At 44.1% G+C, this 12,979-nt stretch overlaps 1 protein-coding gene across 2 annotated transcripts in view; it reads left to right on the top strand.

Moving 5' to 3' along the window:
* The first annotated feature begins 3,126 nt into the window (after positions 1 to 3,126).
* The window catches only part of LOC147014518 (uncharacterized), a 28,932-nt gene continuing 19,079 nt past the window's right edge, over positions 3,127 to 12,979 (top strand). The window contains exon 1 of one of the 2 annotated variants that reach the window (XM_085852523.1): positions 3,127 to 3,386. In XM_085852523.1, the coding sequence (XP_085708649.1) occupies positions 3,225 to 3,386 (162 nt within the window). In that variant the 5' untranslated portion in view covers positions 3,127 to 3,224. The remainder of the gene's footprint in view (positions 3,387 to 12,979) is intronic. The other variant, XM_085852524.1, reaches the window with a different exon arrangement.

Below are 12,979 nucleotides of genomic sequence, written 5' to 3' on the forward strand. Positions count from 1 at the left end.
CATGTGACCATACACCGCCTCAAACGCGGTAGATTATTCACAGCCAACTGGCCTTGTGCAAAGAGTAACTTCAAATCATTTACAATAAATGTCTTTGTGAGAAAATGATTTTTTTAAGTCGATGATTGCAAACAACGGTGTTTTAATGATTTCTGAGATTTTGTCTTCTCTGAACCACGGAAGAAAAACAAGGACAAATGTGTCCAAGAGCCGCGTCCTAAAGGATTTGTCTTCACCAGAAGAAGAAGAAGAGGAAGAAGGAGAAAAAAACAACAACAACTTCCGATATTTCGTCACGTGCCTTGATTGAGCCAATAGCGAGACCCGTCATGGACGATCGTCGTTTCATGACGAGAAAATAATGTATTTAAGAAATTACAATGCATTAAATGGAATAATCTCTAAATAGCAACGTGAACTTTTCGAAACATTAAAGCAAATGTCTTGAAAGAAAACTTGAAAAATACGTAATACTTCTCACGGAGACTGAACACTAAATACAACTGCACATATTTATGCTCCGCCCATGTTTTTCCTCATGTATATTTATGCTCCGCCCATGTTTTCCTCATGTATATTTATGCTCCGCCCATGTTTTTTCCTCATGTATATTTATGCTCCGCCCATGTTTTTTCCTCATGTATATTTATGCTCCGCTCATGTTTTTCCTCATGTATATTTATGCTCCGCCCATGTTTTTCCTCATGTATATTTATGCTCCGCCCATGTTTTTCCTCATGTATATTTATGCTCCGCCCATGTTTTGCCTCATGTATATTTATGCTCCGCCCATGTTTTTCCTCATGTATATTTATGCTCCGCTCATGTTTTTCCTCATGTATATTTATGCTCCGCCCATGTTTTTCCTCATGTATATTTATGCTCCGCTCATGTTTTTCCTCATGTATATTTATGCTCCGCCCATGTTTTTCCTCATGTATATTTATGCTCCGCCCATGTTTTTCCTCATGTATATTTATGCTCCGCCCATGTTTTTCCTCATGTATATTTATGCTCCGCCCATGTTTTTCCTCATGTATATTTATGCTCCGCTCATGTTTTTCCTCATGTATATTTATGCTCCGCCCATGTTTTTCCTCATGTATATTTATGCTCCGCTCATGTTTTTCCTCATGTATATTTATGCTCCGCTCATGTTTTTCCTCATGTATATTTATGCTCCGCTCATGTTTTTCCTCATGTATATTTATGCTCCGCTCATGTTTTTCCTCATGTATATTTATGCTCCACCATGTTTTCCCTCATGTATATTTATGCTCCACCTATGTTTTCCCTCATGTATATTTATGCTCCGCTCATGTTTTTCCTCATGTATATTTATGCTCCGCCCATGTTTTTCCTCATGTATATTTATGCTCCGCCCATGTTTTTCCTCATGTATATTTATGCTCCGCCCATGTTTTTCCTCATGTATATTTATGCTCCGCCAATGTTTTTCCTCATGTATATTTATGCTCCACCAATGTTTTGCCTCATGTATATTTATGCTCCGCTCATGTTTTTCCTCATGTATATTTATGCTCCGCTCATGTTTTTCCTCATGTATATTTATGCTCCGCCCATGTTTTTCCTCATGTATATTTATGCTCCGCCCATGTTTTTCCTCATGTATATTTATGCTCCGCCCATGTTTTCCCTCATGTATATTTATGCTCCGCTCATGTTTTTCCTCATGTATATTTATGCTCCGCCCATGTTTTTCCTCATGCATATTTATGCTGGTATATGGATGTATATGGATGGACATGTGCATGTATCTGGAAAAGGGCATGGTTTTTACCGACGCACACGGAGTGTTTTAAAGTGAAGTAAAAGTGATTTAAACCTCTGCAAGTGTTGGTTAAACTGCCTGAAGCATTCTTGTTCAATAATTGGGACATGTAGGCCGTTCCAGGATGGCCTTTGGTGACCTTTTGACCTTTTGACGTTTAGACCTCAAAAATAATTGGTGCTTGAATTTGGTGACTTGAGATGCAAATCCTGTTGAAATTTCAGGTCAATCAGATGAAAATTCAGGATTTCAGAAATTGCACCTCAGTTGGTGACCTTTGACCTACGTTGACCTCAAAAATAATAGGTCGTTGAATTCAGTGATCTTTTGGATATTTTGGATCAAAAGTCTTTCTTTTGGATCCTCAGGGTATTTTGGGTCTTTTTGGTCCTTGGGATCTTTTGGGTCCTTCTCAATGTTTTGGGTCCACAGGGTCTTCTTGGTCTCTGTGTCTTTTGGGTCCTCCAGGACTATTGTGTCATCTGTGTTTTTTGGGTTATGGTCTTTTCGGTCCTCACGGTCTTTTGGGTTTTCGGGGTCTTTTCGGTCCTCAGGGTCTTTTGTGTATTCCGAGACTTTTGGGTCTTCAACTTATTAAGGGTCTTTTAGGTCCTCATGGTCTTTTGGGTAATCTGGGTCTTTTGGATCCTCAGGATCTTTTGGGTCTTCAGGGTCTTCTGCCTGTGTCGGAGTGGCGACCCATCCAGGATTGTGCTCAACAGCCAAGGAAACTGCTTTGGCAGCACCAACACTCTGCACAAAGTATGGTCCCAATGGATGGATGGGTCTTCTGGATGGTTTGGGTCTTTTGGGATTTTAGTCTTAAAGGGTCTTCAAAGGTAGAACGTTCTCAGAAGTCTAAAGGGTCAAAAGGTACATTCCAATAGGGCGTAATAAATGAACAGACTATGTAATTGACACAAACAGTAGGACACACACACCTCATCCATTTTAAGGATGTGCAGGCTGTGTTGCATCATTTCCTATAAGCGCACAGCTGTGCCACTAATGCAGTGCCCCCTGTTTGCAGTAAGTGCTGGTACTTGTGTTGCCAACCTCAACGAAAGGACGACAGGCTGAGCCAACCCACCTGGTGTTGATTCAACGTTAGGACAGGGGCTTGAAATGAAGAACCTTGTATCTGCAGCCAGCGCAGCCAACCAAGTTCACCATGAAGCCAACAGCAGGATGTGATTGTGGTGATTGTGATGATTGTGATGATTGTGATGTAATGTGGGATTTTCTCAGCCGCCCAGTGAGTGAATCATGTGGGCTGCGTGTGTGTGTGTGTGTGTGTGTGTGTGTGTGTGTGTGTGTGTGTGTGTGTGTGTGTGTGTGTGTGTGTATTGCTTGTAATAGTTACTTTATTACTCACTTGGTAACGATTCCTCAATCATCTCCCTGTTGAAATGCCTGTGATTATGAAGAGGAAATGAAGGTAAAGAAGAAGAATTCCTTCCAGAGTGTGGGCGGGGATCAGGAAACCAAAGGTTTAATACCGAACATTGTTCAAGAACGTCGGTGTGCGGTGCTCACCTGGTCACCTACCTGTACCTGGATCGCAGTCGTCTTGGTGCTGTTACACCTTCATATTGTGAGTCCCGTGTTTACAAGTGCGTCACCTTGAGCAATATGTGACATAGCGTTTGTGTAAAGTGAGCTCTGTGACAAAGCACAAGCAATACGATTTACCTTTGGCCTTACCTTTCGGTGGCTGCCATGTTCGCCCTCTCCACCTCTATCGCAGCGAAACCACTGAGAAGAAAAGACGTGTGTGTGTGTGTGTGTGTGTGTGTGTGTGTGTGTGTGTGTGTGTGTGTGTGTGTGTGTGTGTGTGTGTGTGTGTGTGTGTGTGTGTGTGTGTGTGTGTGTGTGTGTGTTGTGTAGATACACCTGTGTGATTCAGGAAGTTGAATACAAACTGTTTTCATTTCTAATAAAACTGGTTAAGTCGGGACACTGAAATGTGAGTTTATAATGAAATTGTTCCCCTTGAAGTTCAAATCATTATTCGAGTTCCACATTATTTATTAATTTAATTCCACATTATTTATGAATGTCCCAAATGGGGACAATCAGCTTCCGAAGAGACCGTCTGTTTCACGATTCTTTTATTTTTTATTCAATTTAAGAGCAAGTTGTGTTGATGAACACAGTTGTAGGATGTTCATCTCATCTTTTACCCCAATTTGACTGCACCTACCTACACCTGCACAGCAAGTTCAACCAACATGCCACGGTGTTCACGGTATGTTTGGAGTCCAGCTGGAATTGTTTGGAATTACTCACAAAATTATCCCCCAAATGGCATTGCTATCATACTGGAAAGGCAAGTGTGGTAGTTTTCTCAAAAAGCTTCAGGAGGAAAGCAGAGAACCGCTTATTTAATTTTTACAGCTACAACGGTCGTGCAAAAAGGTCGACAAAATGAGATGCTAACCATCGTCTGATACATGATACATACTGACGCTTTAGTATTTATCAATGTGCAAGTGAATATAATTAATCAGAAAACTGTAATATATATATATATATATATATATATATATATATATATATATATATATATATATATATATATATGCACACACACACACACACACACACACACATACACACCCCTCATCATCATCGTTGTACCATGGTTGGTCTTGAATAAATGTGGGCATCTTCTTCATCAAACTTTCTGATTAATTAAAACCTCATTTGTCAAAAAGCCTTGAATCAAAATGGTGGACCATTTGACTTGCTTTCGTTTGAACACAGGGCGATGCGATTACCGTACGCCTCTCCAGTTCAGCAGCAAACACACATGGCGTAATAGAACACGGGCCTTCTTGATAAAGACTGTGTAATTCCTTCTTCAGATTAGTCCTTATCTCTTGCCTTGTGTTGCTTCATTTACAAATCCCAGTTTATTTACTCATTTTCTTTCTCCGTGCCACATTCTGTGGCATCTGCAGTTACAAGAAACAACTCTGCGCATTTCAGTCTGTAAAGGGTAAACATCACTTTTATCAACCTGTTTCCCTCTTTCTACTGATGATGGTCATGTTCATCGTGTGATACCATTGGCTTTTCACCATTTATAAAGCACTGCAGTACTGCCCAGCTTGTGGCTTGATTCCGATCTGGTGCTGGCGGTGTTACGCACCAGGATTTCTCACTACAAACAGGGAATGTAATGATCATTGTTAATTTCTACATCTCAATCAGATGGCATTGAATCTTTTCAATTTCAAGGGTATAATAATCCACCAAAAATGTTTTTGTTTTTGCTGGGGATGTAAAAAGAAATAGATTGTGGCAACCATCATCATCATCATCCTCATCATCATCAGCGTACCATATTCTTAATAATGTCTTTGCTGCTAAAGCAGTTTCTGGACAGGGTTATGCTAAGTGGCTTGTAATTCTGGGAAGTTTGCCAATAACTTGCCTACTCTTCACGAAGGACACTGTGGGATCTTTAACGTCCATTAACTAATGCTGGCAAACGGGATGCGCAATTTAACATCCGCCCGAGGGATGGCACACACATTCATGCCTCACCCTCCATGCCTGTGAAACATCAAGATGACAGTTTATAACTGGTTTGGGATTCAATCCAAGATTGGAGAGCTCAGAAACATGAGCAAATTCTTGCCAGCCCTGAGAAACTATCAAGGCTTCAAATCAGTAACACTTTTATACCTGAAAGAACGAAAAAAAAAGAGACATGACATCCTGTTTAGCATTTTTGAAACCGACAAAACTACAAACCTGTAAAAAGCTGTTTTTCTTCTCTCGAATTATGGATTGATGTGTCCAGTTGTTGTGGATGTTATATTTCTTTGCAAAGAAGTATTTCTCGGATATAGTCACAAATGTTGAAATCATAAATGCCATTGCCAATAACCCCTATATACCAGTTTAGCCTATATAGTAACCTATAACCTATTTACATCACATTAGCTGATAACCTATTGATACAAATTTAGCCTTTAACCTATTTATACCAGATTAGCCTATAACCTATTGCTACTAAATTAGCCTCTTTTTTTTGTATACCTTGTCAAGGCTCGGATGAGAGAACACACAGCAAGGGGGGAATGAGACAAGAGAGGTGTAGAAAGGAAAAAACAGTGGGGAACAGAGACATTAAAAGATCTGTGGAAGGGAGAGGGATGGGGCGGGGAACACGGGGTATACAAGATGGCCATTACAGGGACTTTCAGGAAGGAAAGCAGGGAATTTGAAGGAGGTGGGTTTGGGGTGTATTCATGGGGGTAGAAAAGATCGAGGATTTGGATGGGGGACAATAAGACGTGGTGGTGAAGAGCTGCTTTGAAGGCCTGGAGGGAAGAATGGGATTGAACAGAGTGAGGGAGTTTATTCCAAAGGTGGGGAAAAAGAGGAATGAAAGACTGAAGGTGAGAAGTGATTCGTGATTTTAGTAGTTTTACCAGAAGGGGGTTGTTGGCGGACTTTGAGCGCCCTGCAGAAATATGGTGGGGACAAATCGCAGAGAGAGCAGGGGGGGGGGCGAGGCTGGACAGGAGACAGTAGAAGACAGAAAGACCACCGACCTGCCTGTGGTGCTAGACAGCAATGCCAACCCTCCCGATTTCATCGGGAGGCTTCCGAAAATTCACCCAAACTCCCGCCCTTACGATCACTATCCTTATCCTCCCGAAATTTTGATATTTTTGCACTGTTCACTAATCAGAATGTACTAGTATGAGAATTGAATGAAAAGCATCGTCTGCTACGTATAGCATGTGGTAACTCCATAACGTTCGCTGCTTCCAAATTGTACGTAAAAAATTGCAAATTCAAATGAGGAGCAGCGAAACATTGGGTCTGGATCTCGCTTATGCGATCATGCACTGAGATTTAGTGCATGCGGTATGTGTGCAATACAGTGCATGCGGTATGTGTGCAATACAGTGCATGCGGTATGTATGCACAGTGTATATGCATGCGATACGCTCACTGCATGCAGCTGGGCCCCGTACCAGCCCGGCGGTCGCGACCACCGTGCGGTGTTTAACAGCCGCTAGAGTTCTACGAGTCGCGCTGCAGCTGTGGAACATCGACTTTTTTTTTTTTTTTTTTTTTTTTTTTTTGTATACCTTGGTCGAGGCTCGTATGAGAGCTAACACACAACTCACAGCAATGAGGCATGAGACAAGAGGGGCGGGAGTGGAAGGGACAAAACATTGGGGAACAGACACAGGTGAAATGTGGAAGGGAGAGGGATGGGGATGGGACGGGGAACATGGCGCGGGGAAGATGGACATTAAAGGGACTTTCAGGAAGGAAAGCAGGAGAATTGAAGGAAGTGGGCTTGGGTGGATTATCGGGGGTAGAAAAGATCGAGGATTTGGATGGGGGAAGATAAGAGGTGGTGGTGAACAGCTGTTTTGAAAGCCTGGAGGGAAGAATGGGAAAGAATAGAGTGAGGAAGTTTATTCCAAAGGCGGGAAAAAAGAGGAATGAAAGAGTGAAGATGAGCAGTGATTCGTGATTTTGGTAGTTTTACCAGAAGGGGGTTGTTGGCGGACCTTGAGCGCCCTGTGGAAATGTGGTGGGGACAAATCGCAGAGAGAGCAGGGGGGCAAGGCTGGAGAGGAGTCGGTAGAAGACAGAAAGACCACCGACCAACCTGCGGTGATTGAGTGAGAGGCCCAAAGACTCAGCTTCATTGCGGGAGATGCCAATGATCTTAAAAGCCCTGGTTTTGACAGCGTGAAGTCGAGAAAGGTGGGAGGCAGGAGCACCAGCCCAGAGGGGAGAGCAGTACTCCATCAGGCTACGGACAAAAGCTTTGTAAGTGGTCAGGAGCTCAAGAGGGCCGAGGAAGGACTTTGCACGACGGAGGATTCCCAGTCGGCGACTGGCTTTTGAGGCAAGGTTGGAAATGTGACTTTCCCAGGAAAGGTCATGGCAGATAGTGAGACCCAGAAGCTTGAAAGAAAAGACTTCTTCCAGAGGATTGTTGAGAAAGTGGATGGGGGTTTTGTAAACGGTCCTTTCGAAGAGACATAGTGAGAGTGTGAGATTTGTCTGGATTGAAAGACATGTTCCACGTGTTGGACCAGTTTGTGATTTTATCCAGATCTGCAGTGAGCGAAGAAGCTGCTGCTTGCCGGTCTGAGGGATGACAGATGGTACGGCAGAGGGTGGAGTCATCGGCAAAGAGAAATAGAGGATTTTCCAGAGAGTCCGAGAGATCATTGATGAAAACCAGAAAAAGAACAGGGCCCAGAACGCTACCTTGAGGAACTCCAGCCTGCACAGGAAGAGGGGATGAAAGAACTCCATTTAGGGCCACACGTTGACTGCGACATGAGAGGAAGTCTGCGAGCCATGAGTGGAGATGGCCTTGAATACCATGGGAAGAGAGTTTGGTGAGTAGGGCAGGGTGCCAGACTGTGTCAAAAGCACGTGATATGTCCAGGGATACGGCTCGGATTTCCTGTCTGGCATTGAGGACCTCCATCCATTGATGGGAGAGCAGTAGCAGCATATCTAGGGTAGAGTGACCTGGTCTGAAACCAAATTGATGATTGGAAATCAAGCCATTGGAGAAGAGGAAGGATTTCATGTCTGAAGCGATGATGGATTCCATAACCTTACTGATGATTGGGAGAAGGCTGATTGGTCTATAGTTACAGGGATCTGTTTTTGCACCTTTTTATGCAGGGCAGTGATGTTAGCAGATTTCCAAGCAGATGGCAGATGACCTTGGGAAAATGAGAGGGTGAATAGAACAGAGAGAGGGTGAGCAAGAGCAGAAGAGCAGGCTTTGAGGACACGTGGGCTGATGCCGTCTGGACCGGTTGCAGAATCTGACTCGAGGTTTGAAAGCAAGCTCTCCACCTTGTCAGGAGAAAAGGATACAGAGTCCAGGGACAGTTGGGTGCGACTGGGTAAAGTGGGTAGAGATAGTGATGGGTTTGGGACACAAGATTTAGCTGCAAACACCGAGTTTAGACATTCAGCTTTATCACGTGTGGAATCAGCAGTGCGGCCATTTGAGGTAAGGGAGGGGATGGAGGGGGAACATACACCAGAAACAGATTTGATTAAACGCCACCAGGATTTTGAGGAGGGAGAGAGGTTTGAGAGTTCAGACTTGAGATGAGAAAGATGTTGTTTTCTGGCTCTCCTGAGGGTAGATACACACTTGTTCCGAGCTTTGTGGAAAGAACTGAGATTGCCCTCAGTTGGGTTTGCTTTCCATGAGGCAAAGGCAAGTTGTTTCAGGACAACTGCCTCGCCACAAGCTTCAGTAAACCAAGGGCGGGAGGAAGGGTAGGACAACTGAACACGAGAGGGGATAAATCTGTGCATGAGGGAGAGCAAGTTTCTTTGAAAGAATTCCCAGGATGAGTTGATGTTTGAGAAAGTAGTGATAGGAGACCAGTCTGTAAGTTTGATGGCTGCTCGGAGACCCTGCCAGTCGGCTTGAGTGAAATGCCAGACTCGACGGCGGTGAGGTGGTTCTCTGATAACAGCCAGAGAGATGTCCACTTTGACAAGGACGTGGTCAGAAGAACCAATTGGAGCGAAGGAAGAGCAGCAGATATTGTCAGGGAAATTGTATTGACTTCGATATTGTATTGCACATACAATATCAGATATTGTATTGACTTCGAAGTTACCGATGCTTCAAGCCCTCGATGTTGATTACGAAATGGCAGAAAAGAAGCTTACGAAGACCAAGAAATGGTCTCAGAAGTACAAGACCGAATACAGTCTCCAATACCCGTGTATTCGAAAGTCTGAAAGAGGAATTCATCATGCGTATTGTACAGTATGCAGCGTTGATATTTCAGTTGAGCACGGAGGTCGCGATGATATTCGGAAGCACGTTGGAAGCAAACGGCACACAGACATTGCAAAGGAGAGATCTTCGAGCACGAGTACCGGTACACTTCTGAATTATTTCACCAAACAAGGGACAAGCGAGGAAGAGGATGTTACCTGAGCGGAACTTCTCTTTAGTGGATTTATTGTGGAACATAACTTGCCCATATCAGTCTCAGATCATGCTGGACCTCTATTTCAAAAGATGTTTCCAGATTCAAAAGTTGCTTCAAAGTATGGATGTGCAAGAACAAAAACTTCAGCAATAATTGGTGAGTTGTCAAATGTTACTGCTTCATCTATTGCCGATATTGCTAGACGAGCTCCATTTAGCCTAGCTACAGACGGTAGCAATGACAGTGGTGAGGCCCAGCTATATCCTGTCCTGATTTCGTACTATGACAACAGTGCTGGGATTGTGAAGCAAGGTTTGCTAAGTTTGCCTGCGTGCAAACAAGATTCCACTGGAGAAAACATTTTCAAACTGCTTGATCATGAGTTCAGTGACAGGAAAATTCCGTGGGGAAATTGTGTTTCCTTTTGTGCTGATAATGCCTCTGTCATGGTGGGCAAGCACAAAGGAGTCGCTGCTTATATCCACAAACAAAATCCAGAGTGCTACATCATGGGATGCCCTTGCCATATGATGCACAATACGGCCAAGAAGGCGGCTCAGGCCTTACCCATTGAATTAGATGACTTTCTCATCGATATTTACTACTACTTGGACAAAAGTAGTAAACGCGTCAAAGGAGTGAAAGCACTGCAAGAACTCTGTGATGCCCCGACACACAAGATTCTGAAGCATGTCGCAACAAGGTGGCTGTCCCTTGGTCAGTGCCTAGACGGGCTGATTGAACAGTGGGAGCCACTTCGCCTCTTCTTCAAAGAAGAAGTACGAAGAAAAATGCAACCAACTGTAGCCAAGACTCTAACAACGAGCAAGAAGGACGGCACTGTATCTACTGCCAGTACTGGCACTGCAGGATCAAGCACTAGTGGAGCAGCATTCACCACTACCACTGCAGTATCTGCTGCGAAGAAGACAGCAGGGACAGCACCAAAACCAATGCTGAGAGCAGGTAGCATCACCGGCCCTTCATCACGTTCATCTACAAAGCAGATCCCTTCAGAGTCGAGAAAGACTGTGATAGTCCCATCTACAGGCAAAGAAGGACCCAAGTTAAGTTCTGCTTTTGCCAAATCACTTGATAGAAGCTCAGCAAAACCTTCGAATCAGAGGTCTTCTTCCTTGGCTGCACCTACCTCAAGCTCTCTCCTCAAACGTAAAGTTGGATCTGGTACTACGAGTCTGACCTCTTCTGCTGGCAGTAAACGCAAGTGTGATCGCCCTGCGGCTAAGTGTACTACGAGTTCTACAACTAAAAGCGCATCTTCCTCAAACACTGTGCAGGAATCTAGAGAAAAACGTGTCAACAGGATGTTCTTGTCTCCACAAACAAAACTCCATTGTTTCTTCCTTCGATATGCTAACAAGCTTTTTGAGAAGGGGAATCTTCTGCTCCAAAGAGACGAACCCTGTATTCATCTCCTGCACGGAGAATTGAATGGTCTTCTGAAAGATATCTTCGTACGGTTTTTGAAACCATCGGTGTCATCGGTTGCTCTGGTAAATGTACCCTTCTCTGACAGAAATCATCAGAAGAATGATGAGGACCTCATGATTGGGAACGATGCCAAACTGTATATAAGGGAACAAAGGAGTCTCAAGAAATCCACCTTCACTCTGAGTGAGTCAGACATCCAAGGTTTCTTCAGTGCAGTTCGCTCATATTATGTGAAAGCCTGCAATTACATCTTCAAAACCTGGCCGCTAGATGATGAATTAGCCAAGCATGCTCAGGTGCTGGATGTTAAGCTACACCAAGAAGTGGGGTTTGACTGTGTAGAGTTTTTCATCAAGAAATTCCCCTGTCTGTTCAGTGGCGGTGATAGTGACATAGACAGTCTTGAGAGTGAATTCGCTCACTACCAGGCAGACGCCTCCATAGCTACAATTGCTACTGAGACAGTGAGAGTGGATGAGCAGTGGCATCGGATTTCACAGCTCACAGATCCCTGCACTGGTGCCAAGAAGTATCCTAATTTGAGCAAAGTGATGAAGGGAATCTTGGTCATTCCTCATTCGAACGCATCATGTGAGCGGGCACTCAGTCTTGTACGGAAGAATCATACTGAATTTCGTCCCAATTTGAGTGTCAAAACCCTGGAAGCTCTCTTAATTGAAAAACTAGCTCATAGCACCCCTTGCTACCAGAGAGAATACAGCAAAGACATAATCAGAAGGGCTAAAAGAGCCACACAGCTGTCACTCAGCAAAGCTGCCATGGAAAAAGCAAGCAGCAGTAGTACCAGCCAGTAAGGTAAGAAAAATATTGCTTCTTTTGTGCTTTTTGTTAATCTTTGATTGTCCCCTAACTTACTAATATTAACATACATGTAACATTAAAAAGTGCACAATTTTCCCCTTTTTTTGTTCAAAAAGTGGGAATTCTTAACATGTTAAATGCTCCAAAATAGGGCTCAGAGGGCACTAGAGAGCATCTAGAACCCCAGAGCTTCCAGGGCCCTAAGGCGGGCCCTGGACCCCGCCGCAAGGGTCGAGCGCTCCGCGCTCGAGATGTGCGCTTCGCGCACATTATTTGGTGTCGGTTGAAAATCCTCCCTAATTCTGATTTCCAAAAGTTGGCATCTCTGCTAGAGTGAGAGGCCCAAGATACCACCGTGGGAGATGCCAATGATCCGAAATGCCTTGGTTTCCACAGCGTGAAGCTGAAAAAGGTGAGAGGCAGGAGCACCAGCCCAGAGGGGAGAGCAGTACTCCATCAGGCCGCGGACGAAAGCTTTGTATGTGGTCAGGAGCTCAGGTGGGCTGAGGAAGGACTTTGCATGGAGGATTCCCAGTCGGTGACTGGCTTTGGAGGCCAGGTTGGAAATTTGGCTTTCCCAGGAAATATCATGGCAGATAATGAGACCTAGAAGCTTGAAAGAAGAGACTTCATCCAGAGGATTGTTGAGTAAGTGGATGGGGGTGGGGGGGGGGTTCCAAACGGTCCTTTCGGAAAGACATAGTGAGAGTGTGAGATTTGTCCGGATTGAAAGACATGTTCCACGTGTTGGACCAGTTTGTGATTTTACCCAAATCTGCAGTGAGCGAACAACCTGCTGTTTGCCGGTCTGAGGGATGGCAGATGGTACGGCAGAGGGTGGAGTCGTCAGCAAAGAGATAAAGAGGATTTTATAATATAAAGGATTAAAGAGGACTATAACCTATTATAACCTATATAACCAGAATAGTAAACATCCTGCTGC

This window comes from Eptatretus burgeri, chromosome 13, assembly GCF_056783735.1.
Source record: "Eptatretus burgeri isolate ZD-2024b chromosome 13, Ebu_testis_v1, whole genome shotgun sequence".
Taxonomy (NCBI): Eukaryota; Metazoa; Chordata; class Myxini; order Myxiniformes; family Myxinidae; genus Eptatretus; species Eptatretus burgeri.